A 16481-nucleotide genomic window follows, 5' to 3' on the forward strand; every position below is an offset into this window, starting at 1 on the left:
AGGAAGTTTTTGGGTTTTTTGGTTTCTAATTAACTCACACAGTAGCTACTTGGTTTGTCTTTTAAGTTGACAAAATATTTTTAAATGTGCAAGTTAAGAAATGTGTAAAGAATGCCAATCTCAAATGTGCAAAGAATGCTGATCTCATTGCTCAATTGCCACTTGAACAGTAGAAAGAATAAAAGGATGTATATCACCTTTGACAAGAAGTACAAAGGACTTGACCTCAGGATTAAATGTCTTTGAGAAGTCTGAGCATATATTCTATTTTCCAAGATGCTCAAAATCTAGAAACACTGGCCCAAACCATGGTCAATTTTCTTTGCATGGTTATAGTCTGTGCTTGGCTGATTCCCAAAGCTCAACAGTGCTGATTGATCTAGTATTGCTATAGGATCTCCTGTTTTCCTGTGATTCAACTTCAATGCTACAGTTTTCCTATTTTTTTAAACTAGAAGAAAACTGGGCCAACCAACTATCATAGGTCTTCTAAAATCAAACCAAACAACCAAAACAAAGGCTAGTATCTTTGTTTTGATATTTCATTTACCTAGAACTCAACTAATTAGCAACCTTACCTAACCACAACACAGTGGAGAATGAATGAGGAAAATAGCAAGAAGAGCTTCTGAGTACAAGATAGATATCACAAAGTCCATGTGTTGAATCATATACTTCACTCAGAGGAGAGACCCTTAGTCTTCATTCCCAAGCCATTTAGTTTGATTTTGTAGTGTCAGCTACCTAGTAGATACTTCTTGATTGATCATTCTATTTTTTTATTTTTTTATTTTTTGGTAAGGCAATTGGGGTTAAGTGACTTGCCCAGGGTCACACAGCTAGTAAGTGTTAAGTGTCTGAGGCCAGATTTGAACTCAGGTACTCCTGAATCCAGGGCTGGTGCTTTATCCACTGCCCCACCTTGCTGCCCCTTGATTGATCATTCTAGCAAGCTTGGCCATATGGTTTTTGATTCCATAGTGGATAAGAAGTTACAAATAAGAAATAGAATAGGGGCTGGGGTAAGCAAACATTGAATAGCTAGAAAGGAGAGGAAAAACTACAAAAAACAGGCACAATAATTTGAAACGAATAGTAGTCTGGAGCCATTTAAATTTAGAGGTAAATAGCTACAGAGTCTCGCAACTGGAAGGGTCCTTGAAGGCTAGCTAGTCCATCTCACACCTGAATAAGAATTGATTATACAGCATGGTCAACATACGTTCATCCAACCTTGATTAATGATCTCCAGTAAGAGGGAAGTCACTACCTTTGGAGGCAGCCATTCAACTTTTGCATTGCCCTAATTCTTTTTTTCAGTTGTATTCATTCATTCATTCATTCATTTACTCATTTGTTCATTCGTTCATTTATTTGTTTGTCTTTCCATGGCCCTCATTCTTAGGAAGTTTTTCCTTACATCAATCCCAAACTTGCCTCTTTACAAAGTTGACTGCTGTACTGTTCCTAATTCTGCCATCTAGGGATGAGTAGGTCAAATCTAATTCTTCTACCATAGGAAAACTCTTCAAACAGAGCGACCATTCTTCTTCTAAGTCTCCATTTTCCTTGTCCTACTATCTAGTTATTTCAACTGATCCTCAGATGGCATGAACGTGAGGCCTTTGGTATCCTGGCTGCCCTCTTCTGGATGATTTCCAATTTATCACTATCATCCCTTAAATATGGTGCCCAGAGCTGAGTCCAATATTTCAGATGTTGTCTGACCAAGACAGAACACAGTATGATAGTCACCTTCCTATTCCTGGACATTACCTCACTTAATACAGCTTAAGACTCAACTGGCTTTCTTGGATGTCCTCCATACTTGAAGCTCTTGCTGCTTAATTGCATGGTAAAATAATTAGTCTTAATAATGATGTCTTAGAGCCTTCAAGAAAAGATTACATTCTATTCAATATGCACAGATTATGAAGGGAGAGAAGAAACTATGTAATACATTTTAGAAAGATTTCCATCCCAAATAGTAAAAATAAACTATGACTTGGTGCTTAATGGGCTAAACTCTTAGCTATGTGGAAAACTTGGCTATCTAGAACAATTTCTTTCCGGAAGGTTTTAGATGGTTGAGGTTTACTCTATTAAAAAAAATTGAAGGGGTCAAATATTCTACAGGTCCACAGTGAATACAAATTTCATGGCTAACAGATATAAAAGCATTTGTTTCCCTAATGGGAAATTTAACTTAACATGAGCTCAACTAAAAAAAAATGGGGAAAATTTAATCAAACTTTAGTTTTTTGCATAAAGAATTTTCCTAAATTATGTAGAGGCATATGGCACCATATATCAAACTTTCTAGAAAATAAGACAGTGCTGAAATGCACATGATCATATTTATATGAGCTTGGAAAACAATAAAGGTGTCATAGGATAATGGCCTTTTATTTACATTCCATAATCCATAAAAGATTTAGGAGAACATATGCCATTACTCACATCCAACTTATAGGAAAAGAAGTCTTGTTCTTATGCCTTTTTTTTTCTTTTTGGGGAGATGGACTCACTCACATTGGTGTATGAATTCTTTCCACTGATGGATGCCTAATGGCAACTCTTCTATAACTTCAAGTCTACAGTTGCAAATTACAGTCTTAGATAGTAGGTTGGGGCACTGAGAGGTTAAATAACTCAGCTCTGATCACTCAGACAGTATGTGTCAGAGACAGGACTTCAACCTAGGTCTTCTTTCTTCCATGGTGGCTCTCTCTGTCCAGTCCTGCACACTGCCTCTTGCCTCCTTCTTGCTTTATACAACAGAAGAGAATTAGTCTTCAGACACCCTTCCCCTCCCCCGCCAAATCCTACAAAGGTGCAAAATCCTACAAAGCCTGCTATTTAAGAAACAGATAGACCCTCTACCTTGAAGGTTTTAGAATTTTCCTCTCCATCCCTAAGTGGTATAAACTGTGTCCACAAAGTTTAACACTCTAGTGGAAATTTATTTGCAGAACTTGTCTGTTGCCTACTTTTGTGCAGCAAAGTCAGGTTAGGCAGACAAACATTTCCCTGATATCCTGGGGCAGGCTAGCTCCACAAACCTTATGACAAAAACAACAACATGAAAGTCAGTCTGTTGCGTTTCTACATTATAGCAACAGGCGGCCGCAAGAGAAACTAGAAGCATAAAAGCCAGAGGCCTGTGGCCGCTGTGAGCAACTAAACAAATACAATTCAGCTCCACAAAAAAGAACTGACAGAATAAAATGGGAGTCGTTCTGTGCCAAATTTTTCAAAATCCTTTATGTATAACTTCCTTGAGTTTCTACATACCAGCATATGAGGAAATTACCTCTTTTATTAGAATGAATGCAAATTTGTTGGGGGGGGGGTTGTTGGGGGGGGTGGAGAGTAATACTCTCTCTCAACATTTGAAATGAGGTTATATAGAGTACGTACCATTTTTTCAAAGTTTACTAGATTGTCAATGAACGTCTTGTTCCCCTCATGAGTAAATGTCATATCTGTATGGAAATAAAAAGCCACAAGCTAATAACCAATTGAAATTTGTCATAGGAAGAAAGCACAATGGCACTGTACTAGATTATACCAACTGATTTGCATAATGTAATTGTACAAGGCTAACAATGGCTCCTTTTATGTCAGGTGTTTAACTTTTAAAATCTCTTTACTTGAGATTAGTAAAATTTCTAAACTAGTGCTTAATTCAGCCAGGGAGACTTTTAAAACCCCAGATCACTGCTTCTCCTAACCCTCTTAGCCCCAGAAAAATAAATAAAAGATCCAGAGAAGGTGGAAGGAAGTTACCCTCTTCTGCCTTTTCCAAAGAGCTCTATTTTATCTTCCCTTGACTCCTCAGATATTTATTACCTGCTAATCTGGATTACCTTTAATGAGTAAGGGCATGAAGGGAATGAGAGGCGGATCCAGTTTGGCAACAGTCAGCCTATAAGCCCGATGGTTCCTGGATGGATCCTTGAGAGAGAACAAACAAAAACAACAGCAAATACACCATATTGAATACTGGTAAAAGAGACAACTTTCAGACGAGTCTAACTTTTTGTGTTTTTAAATCAGCGGTGAATACAAAATCACAACAGCTTTAGTTAAACATAATTAATGTATTAAAACAAAACATGGCACACACAAAAGTCTTTCCATTTTTCTTCTTTCTTGATTTTCATGATGATGGACCAAGATTATTGGCTTATCTACTTGAATGCAAATATTAAATTTATAATGAAGTCCAGAGCCTTACGACAGGCCTTTACTCCTATTCCAAAGCTATTCACACCTTCCTTGATTTGCCTCTGCCTGTCTTGCACTACCAGTCCAAACATGCGCCTCTCCTGGCATGACCCAAACTCTCTTGCCAAATCCTACTCAATTACTTTTCATCCACAAACATATCCCAACTCATGGGGCAAAGTGGTTTTGAGTAAGGAGAGAAAAATGCAGCTTGGAACACATGGCCATCCAATGTCTGATAGGAGAAAAAAGTACATTACACTGCTTTTCTTAATTACACAAATCGACCTTATGTGGGGCATAAGTCCTCTTTAAGTTGGTTCCTAAGAGTGTAATTCATTAGTCATACATGCTTGTTTTAGCAGCACTAAAATGGGATCATAAACTTCTTAAAGTCAGACAAGGACAGATAAAATATTCTGAAATGAGGACTTCAAATTAGTTCATCAGCAAATGGATTAATACAGACAGTGAACAGAATAAAGGGGCCACTGCCACTTACCATTAAGCTTTCAAACTCAGCATAGATCTTCTTGAACTTGCTTGGAAGTTTCTATTGACGAAATCAAAATACTCTTTGTCACACTCAGAATAGATAGATACCTTATCATTTCTGTAAGAAATGTTTCCTGCCTACCCCTGGCTCTTAATCAAACAACTAGGCAAAGGCTGTAATAGGTTTTTCCATTTCAAAGTAATTTAGAATAACAAAAACCATCCTTCCAGAAGTCTTTTAACTTAGGTGAACCAAAAGTAACTTATGAAGGCTTGGGTCTTACTGTTTTTAACACTGTTATCCATACAGGATGAGTCATAAAAATGATAGCTTTTCTGGGTCACAACTAGACTGGTATTTTTTTTTTAACAACTAGGAATTTAAATCATAGAACAGGTGTCCGTGAATAGATTTTGGGGGTGGGGGTGGGTTTTCCTTTGTAATTCTAAGTACTTTTTGTGCATTCAAAAAGACTATTCTGAGATCAAAATTCCAAAGGAGTCTATGACCTGTCTCCCCCGCCCCCCCAAAAAAATTTAAGAACCCCTTTCATAGAGCATGGAACTAAACCAGTCCAACACTATCATTTTGTAGAGAAGGAAATGAAAACCCAAGGAGGTTGTGACTTGCCTAAAGACACACAGGTATTTAGTGGCAGAACCTAAACCTTCATGTCATGTCCTGTTGGTGAGGCTCTTGCTATTATATCACTTTGCCTTCCCTAGATTATTTCACTTGTTTCTCAAAGTGGAATAGATTTAAACTGCCTGATTTATCTGGCTACATGAAGTACAAAAGTTAATATTGTCCTACTTATCTCTTAATTTTCTTTCTTATTTTGACCTGTGAATCAAAACCACAATTCTGTAACACAAAGGCCAGGCTTGTTATTCATTGTTCGATTCATTGTACACCATTCTCATAAATACTAGGTTTTCGGTAAAACTGAGCAAATGCTTTTCCCACTTCTAAAGGTCTCGAAATCAAGTACGGTGTTCTCATCACAAAGCAGAGCACGATGAGCCTTATGATTTGTCTTTTCTCTCACGCATCATTAATAGGACTGGCAATGTCCTGGATGTCATAGGTTTCCAATTTCCTTCTTCTTTCCTGGGTAAATTTCACCTTTGATAAATATATCCTGAATTTCACGAGATTTTTATATTACGCATAAATAGCTTTTCTCCTCTCATCCCAAATCTGAAACAAGGGCAAAATCTCTTTTGAAAATCTTGCAAATCTTATTTAAAAAAAGAAGCTAAATGTGCTTTAGGTGCCATAGATCCTTTCCCCTAAATCCTCATTTCGAGGATAGGTTTTGATTTTATTACTTCAAAAGAATATGGTAAAGAGCTGTGGTTTGTGTTCTGGTCTAGGACATTTGGGGATAAGAGTTCTCAACTTGAACTCCCAAGTTATAGGAGGGTTTTTAAGTAATATATTAAGTGTTTAATTATGCATAAGTGAATTAATTCGTTAATGGACTTTTTCCTCATCCCCCAGTTGGCTGCTAAGTCAAGTGAGTTGGTGAGGGCACACATCTAATGTGCATGAGGCTGAATGTGTCTCTCTAATCCACTGTATGCCTCATATTACATTCCAGAGCCAAATATAAAAGATGACTCATCATTTTCTATTATATTTACCCCTTCTCTCCATTAGCACAGAGAACCAAAAGTTGATGATGCTATCATTTCTATGAGTCTCGGTTCTGTCATTGTAAAATTAGTTAACTACCTATATTGCCACCACCTGTCTGTAAAACATAGAATTTCCACTCTCATTCTAGCCCAATCCTACCTACTTTTTACAACCTACTTTGAGTTAAGTTTAAGACCCCTACTGTAAAAGTTCCCCAAGTATACCAGCTCACACTTATCTCTGTCTTAACTAAATAGGCAGTCTCCAACTTATGAATAGTTAGGTGGTACAGTGGCTAGGTCTGAAGTCAGGAAGACTCATCTGCCTGAGTTCACCTCTGGCCTCAGATACTTACTAGCTATGTGACCCTTAGCAAGTCACTTCACTCTGTTTGCCTCAGTTTCCTCATCTATAAAATAAACTGGGGAAGGAAATGGCAAACCACTCCAGTATCTTTGTCAAGAAAACCCCAGATAAGGTCATGAAGAGTTGGACATGACTGAAAAACAAGTAACTTACAAGCAGTTAACTCCTAATGTTTCTTTGTAAATGAAGTCTTTTGAATTTGTCCTGCATTTCCCCATAGAATCAATGAGATGGGGGTAGTTAGGTTTCCAGGCAAACCTGCAAAAGCTTATTTAATCCATATGGCACTTTATGGTTTATAAAGTACTTTAACTCCATGATTGCATGTGATCCTCACATGTAGGATGGTATACATGTAGCACTTTCCTAAGAGTAACATCCCCAGAAGGCAACAGTATCCTGGGGTGTGTTTCCAGTGATGGCCTTCATACAAAAAGTGGCAAAAGGGATAGCATCTAGGAAGTTATAGCCAGAAGGAATGACCACTGATGGACTTAGTGGTTTACTGGTACCTATGGAATGTTTTTAAAAATACCAGAAAATGGGGCAGCTAAGTGGCACAGTGGATAGAGGACTGGCCCTGGATTCAGGAGGACCTGAGTTCAAATGCAGCCTCAGACCCTTGACACTAGCTGTGTGACTACTCTGGACAAGTCACTTAACCCCAATTGCCTCACCAAAATAACCCAAAACAAATCAAAACAAAACAGGAAACAAAAACAACTAAAAGGAAGCTTCTATTGTGTTGAGTGGATCCTCTTTGGAGCTTCTAGGGAAGAGCATGGGTAAAAACTGCAGAGGATGAAAAGGGCAAAGATGAATTAGGATATTCCCCGAATATTAAAATCCATGGCTTCACAGACTCACTGAAGTGCTGTAGTGCTACAATGGTGCAGCACCCAGTCTTCTGGGTTACAACTTGGGATGCCAACGTCTTTTACCTATTGTGGCTCTGAGAATGAGAATCCATTCCTATGCCTTCTCCTCCTTTCTGTTTTCTAGGAAGTGGTAATGATCTATGATAGCTTCTGTAATCTGGAGCAGGGACACTACTGGCATGGCAAGGATGAGGGGTGAGGTGAGGGATGGGGCAGGGATAGAAGAGATGGGGCACTGTGTGGCAGATTCCTGCTAGAGTGTAACCCTTCAAAGACACTCTTCTGCCCCAGGCCAGCTTCCCAATCGGGCAGTCAGTCAATAAACATTTATTAAGTGCCTGATTAAACTCAAGAATCTATATGGATTAAAGCATTTCTAAGAGAAATGAAGTAAAGATGTTAACTCAGTTGTGTCTTCACTTTAAGATGGAGTTTTACCAAGAATGAGACAAGAATCTCTTTTGGTTTAAATGGTTGAGTCTTTTCTTGCTCTCACTGGAGTAGAAACACTTGCCCAAATCCTATCGGACTTGGTTCTGCCCTGGCTGGGAATTAAGCTTCCTGACATTTGAGATTCCTTCCAGGTGAATAGAAGAGACTGAGGACAGTGGCTCCTCTATCCTATACATTATGGATGTTGCAGAAAGTGCCCGTCCACAGTTAGCATAGTCCTTGATAAGCTCTAGGTCAGGAATTCATTTTTTTTTTCCATGTCTAGAAAGTCCTTCAAGGTTTTTTTTTTCTTAATAGAATTTAATTTTTTCCCAATTACATGTAAAGATAGTTTTCAACATTCTTTTTTTTTTTTTTTTTTTTTTTTTTGCGGGGCAATGAGGGTTAAGTGACTTGCCCAGGGTCACACAGCTAGTAAATGTCAAGTGTCTGAGGCTGGATTTGAACTCAGGTCCTCCTGACTCCAGGGCCGGTGCTTTATCCACTGCGCCACCTAGCTGCCCCATAACATTCATTTTTTAAAAAGATTTTGAATCCCAAATTAGGTCTGTGTACTTGTTTATTTTTTTGTTTTTAAACTTTGATAACTGTATTTCAATGTAATTGGTCTCTTTCGTAATTCTACATATTTTATTTAGTGCATTTTTATTCTGAGAAATGGTACAAAGGATTCACCAGAATGTCAGAAGCTTCCATAAAACAAAAACTTCTCTAGGTGGACTCAGGGTTATTTCTCTGAGGTATGGGCTTCTGATCATTTAGTTCAGTCTTAGACTTCCTGGCTTCCTTGGACTCAAAAGGCCCATTCTAGAGTGGTTTTGAACCCCTGAGGGAAAAGAGGTGTCAGGTGAGTGAAGGAGCAGACCTTAGCTGAAACACAGGGCCATCATGGCTGTCTACTCATAAGGGTCTCCTGAGCCTGCTCCAATCCAAACCTGCTCCTAGGGTGTCTTTAATGGTCCCCATAAGCCCTCTGATGAAAAGCAGGGGAAATTGCAAGATGACTTTAGTGCTTTATTTACTTGGGTTAACTCAGTTCCTTTGCCAGATGGAAGCTGATACAGCTTCATGACATGCGGGCCTCACCAATTCTCTCACTCCTATATTCAGGAGATGAGCTGCTCTGTACCACACGTGCCTTGCATATGCAGAGTAACTCAAGAGACAAGGAATTGGGACAGCACGCCCTGAGAGCAATTAAAGCATTTAGGAGAATCAGGGGGTGGTGGTCTAAGGTGGGGATGAAAGGATTTTTCAGGAAAGGCTGCAAACATGGGCAGCTTTCACAGGTGCATCTTCAACTGCCCCTTCTGCTCCCTCTCTCTCTCCCAATCTTCTCTTGTCATTTGGGTTCTATCTTGCTTGCTTGACTTTGTATCTAGAGAACTCTTTCTCTTTCTCTCGCTCAGTGTCTATCAGCTATCTATCTACCTATTGAATCGTCTATCTATGTATCTATGTATCTATCCGTCTGTCCATCTGTCCGTCTGTCTGTCTGTCTGTCTGTCTATCCATCCATTTATCCATCAACCTATCATCTATCTCTATCCATTAATTTTGAATGTTCTCGCTTTGGGTGGAAATCCATTTCTATAAGAAGAGTATTTAATTATGTAAATGTACAATATACAATGAACATAATACTGCTTTGTGAATGTTTAGACAAATGTGAAATATAGTCATCTTCTAGGACTACAAATTGCCAAAGCAGCAATACTATTGACTTAATAAATGTTTGTCAAATTGAATTGATTATGGAATTTTTGTCAATTGTCCTTTATCTAAAAAGAACAGATCTGCCAAATAGTTAAGAGACACAGTTGACCATAGGTCCTAGGCAGTTTTTCTCAGTTTTTCCCCTCAGTAGCTGAATGTTTGTTTCTGTTAAAAATGCATCTCCCATCTTAGTGTGTGGCAGAGACTTCCCTTGTGCCATTTCTGTGAACATCTGGAAACTTCTTACCATGTTCTATTGGAAGATTATTATTATTTCCATTAAATAGATGGTAAGACTGAGGACTAGAGAGAAGACAATTCTTGATCAAATTCAGATAGTTGGGAAACTTGTATAAAAAGGCATGAAGCCTGTCTCCCAGTGTCCTGCCTGATATGCCAGTCCCACAAACCTTGGAGGGTTCTTTCCTTTTAAAAAAACTTAAAAATTTTTATTTTTTGCAGGGCAGTGAGGGTTAAGTGACTTGCCCAGGGTCACACAGCTAGTAAGTGTCAAGTGTCTGAGGCTGGATTTGAACTCAGGTCCTCCTGAATCCAGGGCCAGTGCTCTATCCACTGTGCCACCTAGCTGCCCCCTTGGAGGGTTCTTTCTAAGAAAAACCTTACTATGTATATACTAGGGGTTCTTAACTAGGGATCCACAAACTCCCAAGAAAAATTTCAGGAGGTTTGTGAAGTTGGATATATATACATACACATATGGCAACTAGGCGGTGCAGTGCATAGAGCACCTAGCCTGGAGTCAGGAAGGCCTATGTGACCCTGGGCAAGTCATTTAACCCTGTTTGCCTCAGTTTCCTCATTTATAAAATGAGCTAGAGAAAAAAATGGAAAACCACTCCAGTATTTTTGCCAAGAAAATCCAAATAGGGTCACAAAGAATTGGACACAACTGAAATGACAGAACAACAATATACAAACATACATATACAATACATAAATACATACATATGTGTATAAAGATGCATACATACACACATTTTTTTTTCAGTAACCTCCAACTGAAATTTAGCATTTCAATTAGTCAAAAACATTTTTCTGAAATGTGGTCTATACATAGGCTTCATCTAAATGCCAGAGAGGTCCATGATACAAAAAAGGTTAAGAAATCCTGATCTACACTGTGTATTCGTGCTTCAGGCAAATGGGTCGATTAGATTTCAGGCAATGCTTACCTCCCATGTTAGTGCCAGGCGGCTCACAGCAACATTACTGAGTCCCATGACGATGGCAAAAAAGGAATTCAGATTTTTGTACTCCTTACAGCTGAAAGACAAGATGGTTATGTTCAAGAAGAGTGCAGCTCTGGGGGAGACAGAAGACCAGGATCCTGCCTGTGGCAGTCATTACTATTGGCTAGTCTTCCTTTAAAGAATGGGAAAGGACGGATTGAATGGGTCGGATACGTTCCAGTAGAGTGGCTACATTCTTGTTACCTGGCTTCAGTCTATAATTTCAGACAGATGAACTTGAGCATTTTTCCGCCTTTGCTCCTCTTCTCAGTAGTATTTTTGTATAACATGTAAGAATAACTTGACTCTAGGAATGGATGGATTTGGGGGAGAGGGTTAAAAAATAAGTCCCCTGGTAAATTGGAATTGGAACACATTTTCAAAGTTTTGCTTCCATATGAAAACTCGAAACCTGAAGATGGTATAAAATGCCCTTTGGGAGGACAGGATCTCTAGCCTACTGATGGACACGGCTGGCTACTACCCCATCTGGAAGGCAGAGGAGGAACCCTTGTTCTTGTTGTTCATCCTTTATTCTCATCATTGCCGAGAGAAGCCATTACCCTCCCTTCTGTTCTTACCCACTATAGCAAATAAGGAGTGCACCTGTCCCTTGAAAGGTTTTGCTGGAGTTATGAGTTATGTTCTGGGCACTCATTTTCTAGGACGTTTTTAGTAGTAGATGATACATACTTTACTGAAAATAGATGTGAAATCAACTGATCCCCGTCCCCTCCTCCCACCAGTTTGTTCCACTAGATCAGGCAACTAATGTTTGAGCCCATCCCTTTGCTATTTACTGGTCTATTTAAGTATGATGACTGAATATCTGGGAGAGGTAACAAGTGGAAGATATTAACAAAATCCTTAGTCAGAATGTCGCTGATCAGCCCAGGTACTTGGCTTGACTCAAGTACGCTGCAATTCTCAATCTCTCAAACATCAGTTTCTCAGGAGGGGAAGGGAGGGTGGTTCACTTGTGGTAGGGACAAATCCCCTACCAAAAATCAATAGTTATCCAAGTTGACTAAATCTTAGTTAAACCCAACACGGATTAGCATTTTTGTAAAAGGCTAAATTAAGTTGTCCGGTGTGTTGCCAGGGATCAGCTTGAACAATCAGTCTCTAGTAAATCTTAAATTGTCTATTCTGAAATGGGGGAAAAAATAGCATAGTGTAATGGGCCTGATCTTAGAAGGGAGATAGGAGTGAAGGGCTTACCTCCGTATTGTCTGTAAGTGCTTTAGGCCAGAGGAGGTAATTAACTAAATAGAAGCTTTAGGGGAAGGAGGTGGGGAGAGAGAGAAAGGAATCATGGGATCATGGAGTTAGAAGATGGTCTGGGTGAGCTGGCATCTTCCTTCTCCTCTGCTCTGTGTGTGTGTGTGTGTGTGTGTGTGTGTGTGTGTGTGTGTGTGAAAAGCAAGGAGACTGTCACCACAGGCCCTGCTATGAAGGGAACACAGATGGCCAGTGATAATGCCTTTCCCGAAGTCTGCCATATGCATGCTCTGTGCACTTAGCTCCATGAAAAAGGGGAACAGTAAAATGAAAGCTGAGATGAAAGGAAAGAAACCAAGAGAGGAAGAGTGGAAATTAAGTGACTTTTTTTTTTTACTACATGCCAGGCAATATGTCTGTCCATATGTGTTTTATGTTGGGAGTCAGAAGACTAATGGAATTCTCACTTGGCCAGGAATCTGTAGCCCTAGGTCAAGCTCTGCCACTAAGTTATCTTTGGGGTCCTGAGCCAGGCATATCAAATCTCTATTTAAGCTTTCTCAGAATAAAGTTAGTATTACCTCCTCCCTTTATAGGTTTGTGTGTGTGTGTGTGTGTGTGTGTGTGTGTGTGTGTGTGTGTGAGGGTAAAGGAGATAACATGTGAAAGTACTTTAAAAAGCTAGAGGAAAACAAGTAAAATGAAAGGTATTGTTATAATATGTACATTTCGTGTTTGGGAAACAAGTTGATTGAAGTCGGAGGGGATTCCTCATTTGTGTTGAGCCCAGGATAGCACTAATTAGGTTACAGGAGTTAATAAAGAAATCCATATTCCCAGGATAGCACTAATTAAGTTACAGGAGTTAATAAAGAAATCCATATTCCCCTTCATATGCACCTCATACAGAGAGGTGAGGATTGCAAAAAAGACCCCAATGATTTCCCCAGTTGACAAATTATTTCATTTCTTTAGGTTTTATGTTGATGTTCTTATTTTATTTTTTAAGGGATTCTTACTTTCAGGCTTCATCTTCTTTCTTACAAAAAACGACAAATGGGTAGGAGCCCAATCTAGCAATAAGAGAGAGGCCTTTATGGATTTTTCTGACTTTGCCCATTTTCATGTAAAAACGCTTTTGTGTTTTCTCCTCCACTGGCACTCACCACTGTGGGAAGAGGAAAATGAGCTCTTTCAGATTTGGAAGCTATATCTGTTCACAGGTTTCAATAAGCACCTTGCTTTGAAACAAATACATAAGAGACCCTGGCTTCCTTTTTCACCTGGAAAAAGGCTGGTCTCTGCTCCTAGGCCAAGGGGTTGTACAATGCTTCCTCACTTCCTCAGTAACATTTTTATTACATTCCCCTTGAAAGAACCTGAAGCTGGAAAATGACAAGAAAACAGGTCTGAGAGCTACGCAGTGGGAGTTTTTGCTGACCTTCCTGTTTTGGCAGGATAATTTGAGACATTTGGCAAAGGGAAAACATGGCTCAGAGTTTGCTTTCTTTTGTTGAGTTCTCTAGAAACCAGACTAAGCAGGCTCTCGAATTTTGAGCTTCAGAAAGCAGCCCAGAGGAGGTTGTTTTTATTCCCAACCTTTGTGCTGTAGAGCTACTTGAATTGAGAAGGGATAGGATTTTCAGTGCCACGGGCCACATTTAGCAATTTATTTTTAGCATTGTAGTGATACTGGAAACATGGAAATAAACAGGGGGTTGTCAAGCGTATCTAAATGGTAAGAGAAGATTACATTTATGTCAGAGGGAAATCTAACTGGTCCGCCAGTAAATAAATTGTTTCCCATGAAGTGCTCCTAAATGGAATATTTATAAGATGCTTGATTTTTATCCTGAATTTTATGGAGAGGATTCTCTTGTATTGGTTTGCTTGCCTTTATGCATTGGGACATTTCATTCTATGTCAGTCTCGGTGAGATGGTTTCTCTGCATGTGCTCTACTGCCCTCTCCTGGACACAATGTGCCATGCTGGCTAACTCATTTCCATCTCCTTTGACATACGGGACATCTGCTGAATAGTGTTTTCCTTAGGTGACTGGCCAAAAGTGTGAGAACCTCAAGAGCAGTGAGAAATCCTGAGTTCCAGTGGAACTGCTGATGGTTTATAAACCCTGGATGTTGAGTGTTAGAAAAAAGAAGAAAATGGCATTTCTCTGGAAAAAAAAAATAAGTTCTTCTCTGAGTCCCTGGATAGGACTTGTATGTATGACACAGAAGAAAGACAGGGTGGGTATTTTTTTTTAAGTGCAGTCTTGGAGAAAGACTAAAGAAAGAAGCAGACAGATTCTAAGTTTGGCACATAGCTGGAGCATTTCTCTGGCATTTGCCAAAGGTACTTACTGGGCTGCTATCTTAATAAATTTCTTTAGAAGCTGAACTCGCTTGCTGAGTTGGGCACAAAGGCAAATCTCGGTGACTACCCAAAACTGAATCTCATTAAACCGCCTTAGGAACAAATCCAAGTTTGCAGTGGTCTTCTTAAAATTGTGCCTTCCAAATGTGTGGTAGATTAGCTCCAGCTAGAAAAGAAAATTCCCAAGTTGTCATATTTGCTTATCGTTTTATATTTATATAGAGAAGAGCAATAGGTGGGTCCCCCTTTTTCTCAAGACAATCTTGTCTGGGTAGAAAAGGTGGGTTCCCTTAGATGATAAGGATTCCACTTTATGCAAGTTCATAGAGAATCACTGGGACAATTATGTTAATCATATAATGTAGGTTATGTATTAAAGGCTTAATATACTTAAAAGGACACTTCAGTGTGATCCAATACAAAGGAAGGTACTCAAGTTGTTTATTCCCTTTTGCCTTATTTTAGCAACAAAGACTTTAGAACTGACTTAAATGTACACGATGGTCACAGAGTTGTCATTTAGTTTCCATATTGTAATAGAATTTAGAGACAATTCTCTTGGACTGCAATTTGTATAGTTGGTGCTCATCTGCAGGTAAAAACAGTTTTTGCTTTAAAACAACTTCAGGTGGGAAAATACACACACACACACACACATGCATGCATACAAACACACAAAATGTAATACAAACTAAAACTCAAGAGGTGAGTTATTTCAGCAACCACAGCCCAGAACTATGAATAAAAATACAAAGTTCGATATTGGGGCTCCTTACCTCATGCACACAGTTGAAGAGTTCCCAATCATAAATCGTCATCTGGTATGCCAAATCTTTGGAACTCATCAGTTCAAAAGTTCCCACTGTTCCAGTAGTTGGACCTTCTTGTTCTGGCAAAGGTGTCTATGAATAAAATACATGGATCATAAATTTAGAAATAGATAGGATATTTGAGATCATCTAGTTCCACACCCCCCCCCCCTTATTTTATAGCTGTGGAACCTAAGGCATAGTGCTTTTGTGACTGATCCATGACTACAAGTTGCCTGTGTCAGGTGTTATACTGAAGTCTTCTGAGTCCTTGAATGGCCTAGCCAGTGTTCTTTCCAGGGCACTGTGTGGTGATGAACTCTACTTGGAGTTGCTGAACACAACTAGATTCTAATGGTGTATTTTTGTTTGTTTGTTTTTTTGAGAGGCAATGAGGGTTAAGTGACTTGCCCAGGGTCACACAGCTAATAAGTGTTAAGTTCTGAGGCTGGATTTGAACTCAGGTCCTCCTGACTCCAGGGCCAGTGCTCTATCCACTGCGCCACCTAGCTGCCCCTAATGGTGTATTTTTAAAACAAAAACCCTTAAGTTTTGATTTTAGTCACAGCAATAAGATGCTTTTAAGTTCAGTGGTTACTTTGGTCAGCATAATAATAAAAACCACCATTGTCACATATTCTCCAACTTTTGGCCTTTATTTTCAGACCTCTTTTTAAGCTTAAAAATCACTGAAAAACAAAAAAACAAAAACAAATCACTGAAAAACCCAGAGAACTTGTGTTCACATGGGTTACATCTATTTATATTTACTGTATTAGAAATTAAAATGTTATAGTGTTATTATGAAAATAACTTTGACCTCATGGATCCTCTGAAAAGGTCTCAAGAATCCTTGGTCAGGAGTCCCAGAAGAACACTGTGAGAATGGCTGCATCCACCTAATCTAACCTGTAAAGAGCAGCATTGCCCCTAAAGTCATGTATCGTATTTACTCTGTGAAGAGGGACAAGTCATTTATTTTGGCTGTGAAGAGTGACAACTGGAGGTCCTCATTATGATATTTTTTTTTTTTCTGAAAGGATCTTG

At 39.1% G+C, this 16481-nt stretch overlaps 1 protein-coding gene across 7 annotated transcripts in view; it reads right to left on the reverse strand.

Annotated features, from left to right (window-relative positions):
• The window catches only part of RAPGEF4 (Rap guanine nucleotide exchange factor 4), a 355797-nt gene that overhangs the window by 22041 nt on the left and 317275 nt on the right, over positions 1-16481 (reverse strand). For all 7 annotated transcript variants that reach the window (XM_043992057.1, XM_043992055.1, XM_043992056.1 and 4 more), the window contains 6 exons: positions 15402-15527; positions 14613-14791; positions 10974-11064; positions 4733-4783; positions 3870-3957; positions 3421-3485 (listed from right to left, as the gene is read on the reverse strand). In XM_043992057.1, coding sequence (XP_043847992.1) covers positions 3421-3485; positions 3870-3957; positions 4733-4783; positions 10974-11064; positions 14613-14791; positions 15402-15527 — 600 coding nt within the window. The remainder of the gene's footprint in view (positions 1-3420; positions 3486-3869; positions 3958-4732; positions 4784-10973; positions 11065-14612; positions 14792-15401; positions 15528-16481) is intronic.

The sequence above is a fragment of the Dromiciops gliroides genome, chromosome 3 (genome assembly GCF_019393635.1).
Source record: "Dromiciops gliroides isolate mDroGli1 chromosome 3, mDroGli1.pri, whole genome shotgun sequence".
NCBI classification, from domain to species: Eukaryota; Metazoa; Chordata; class Mammalia; order Microbiotheria; family Microbiotheriidae; genus Dromiciops; species Dromiciops gliroides.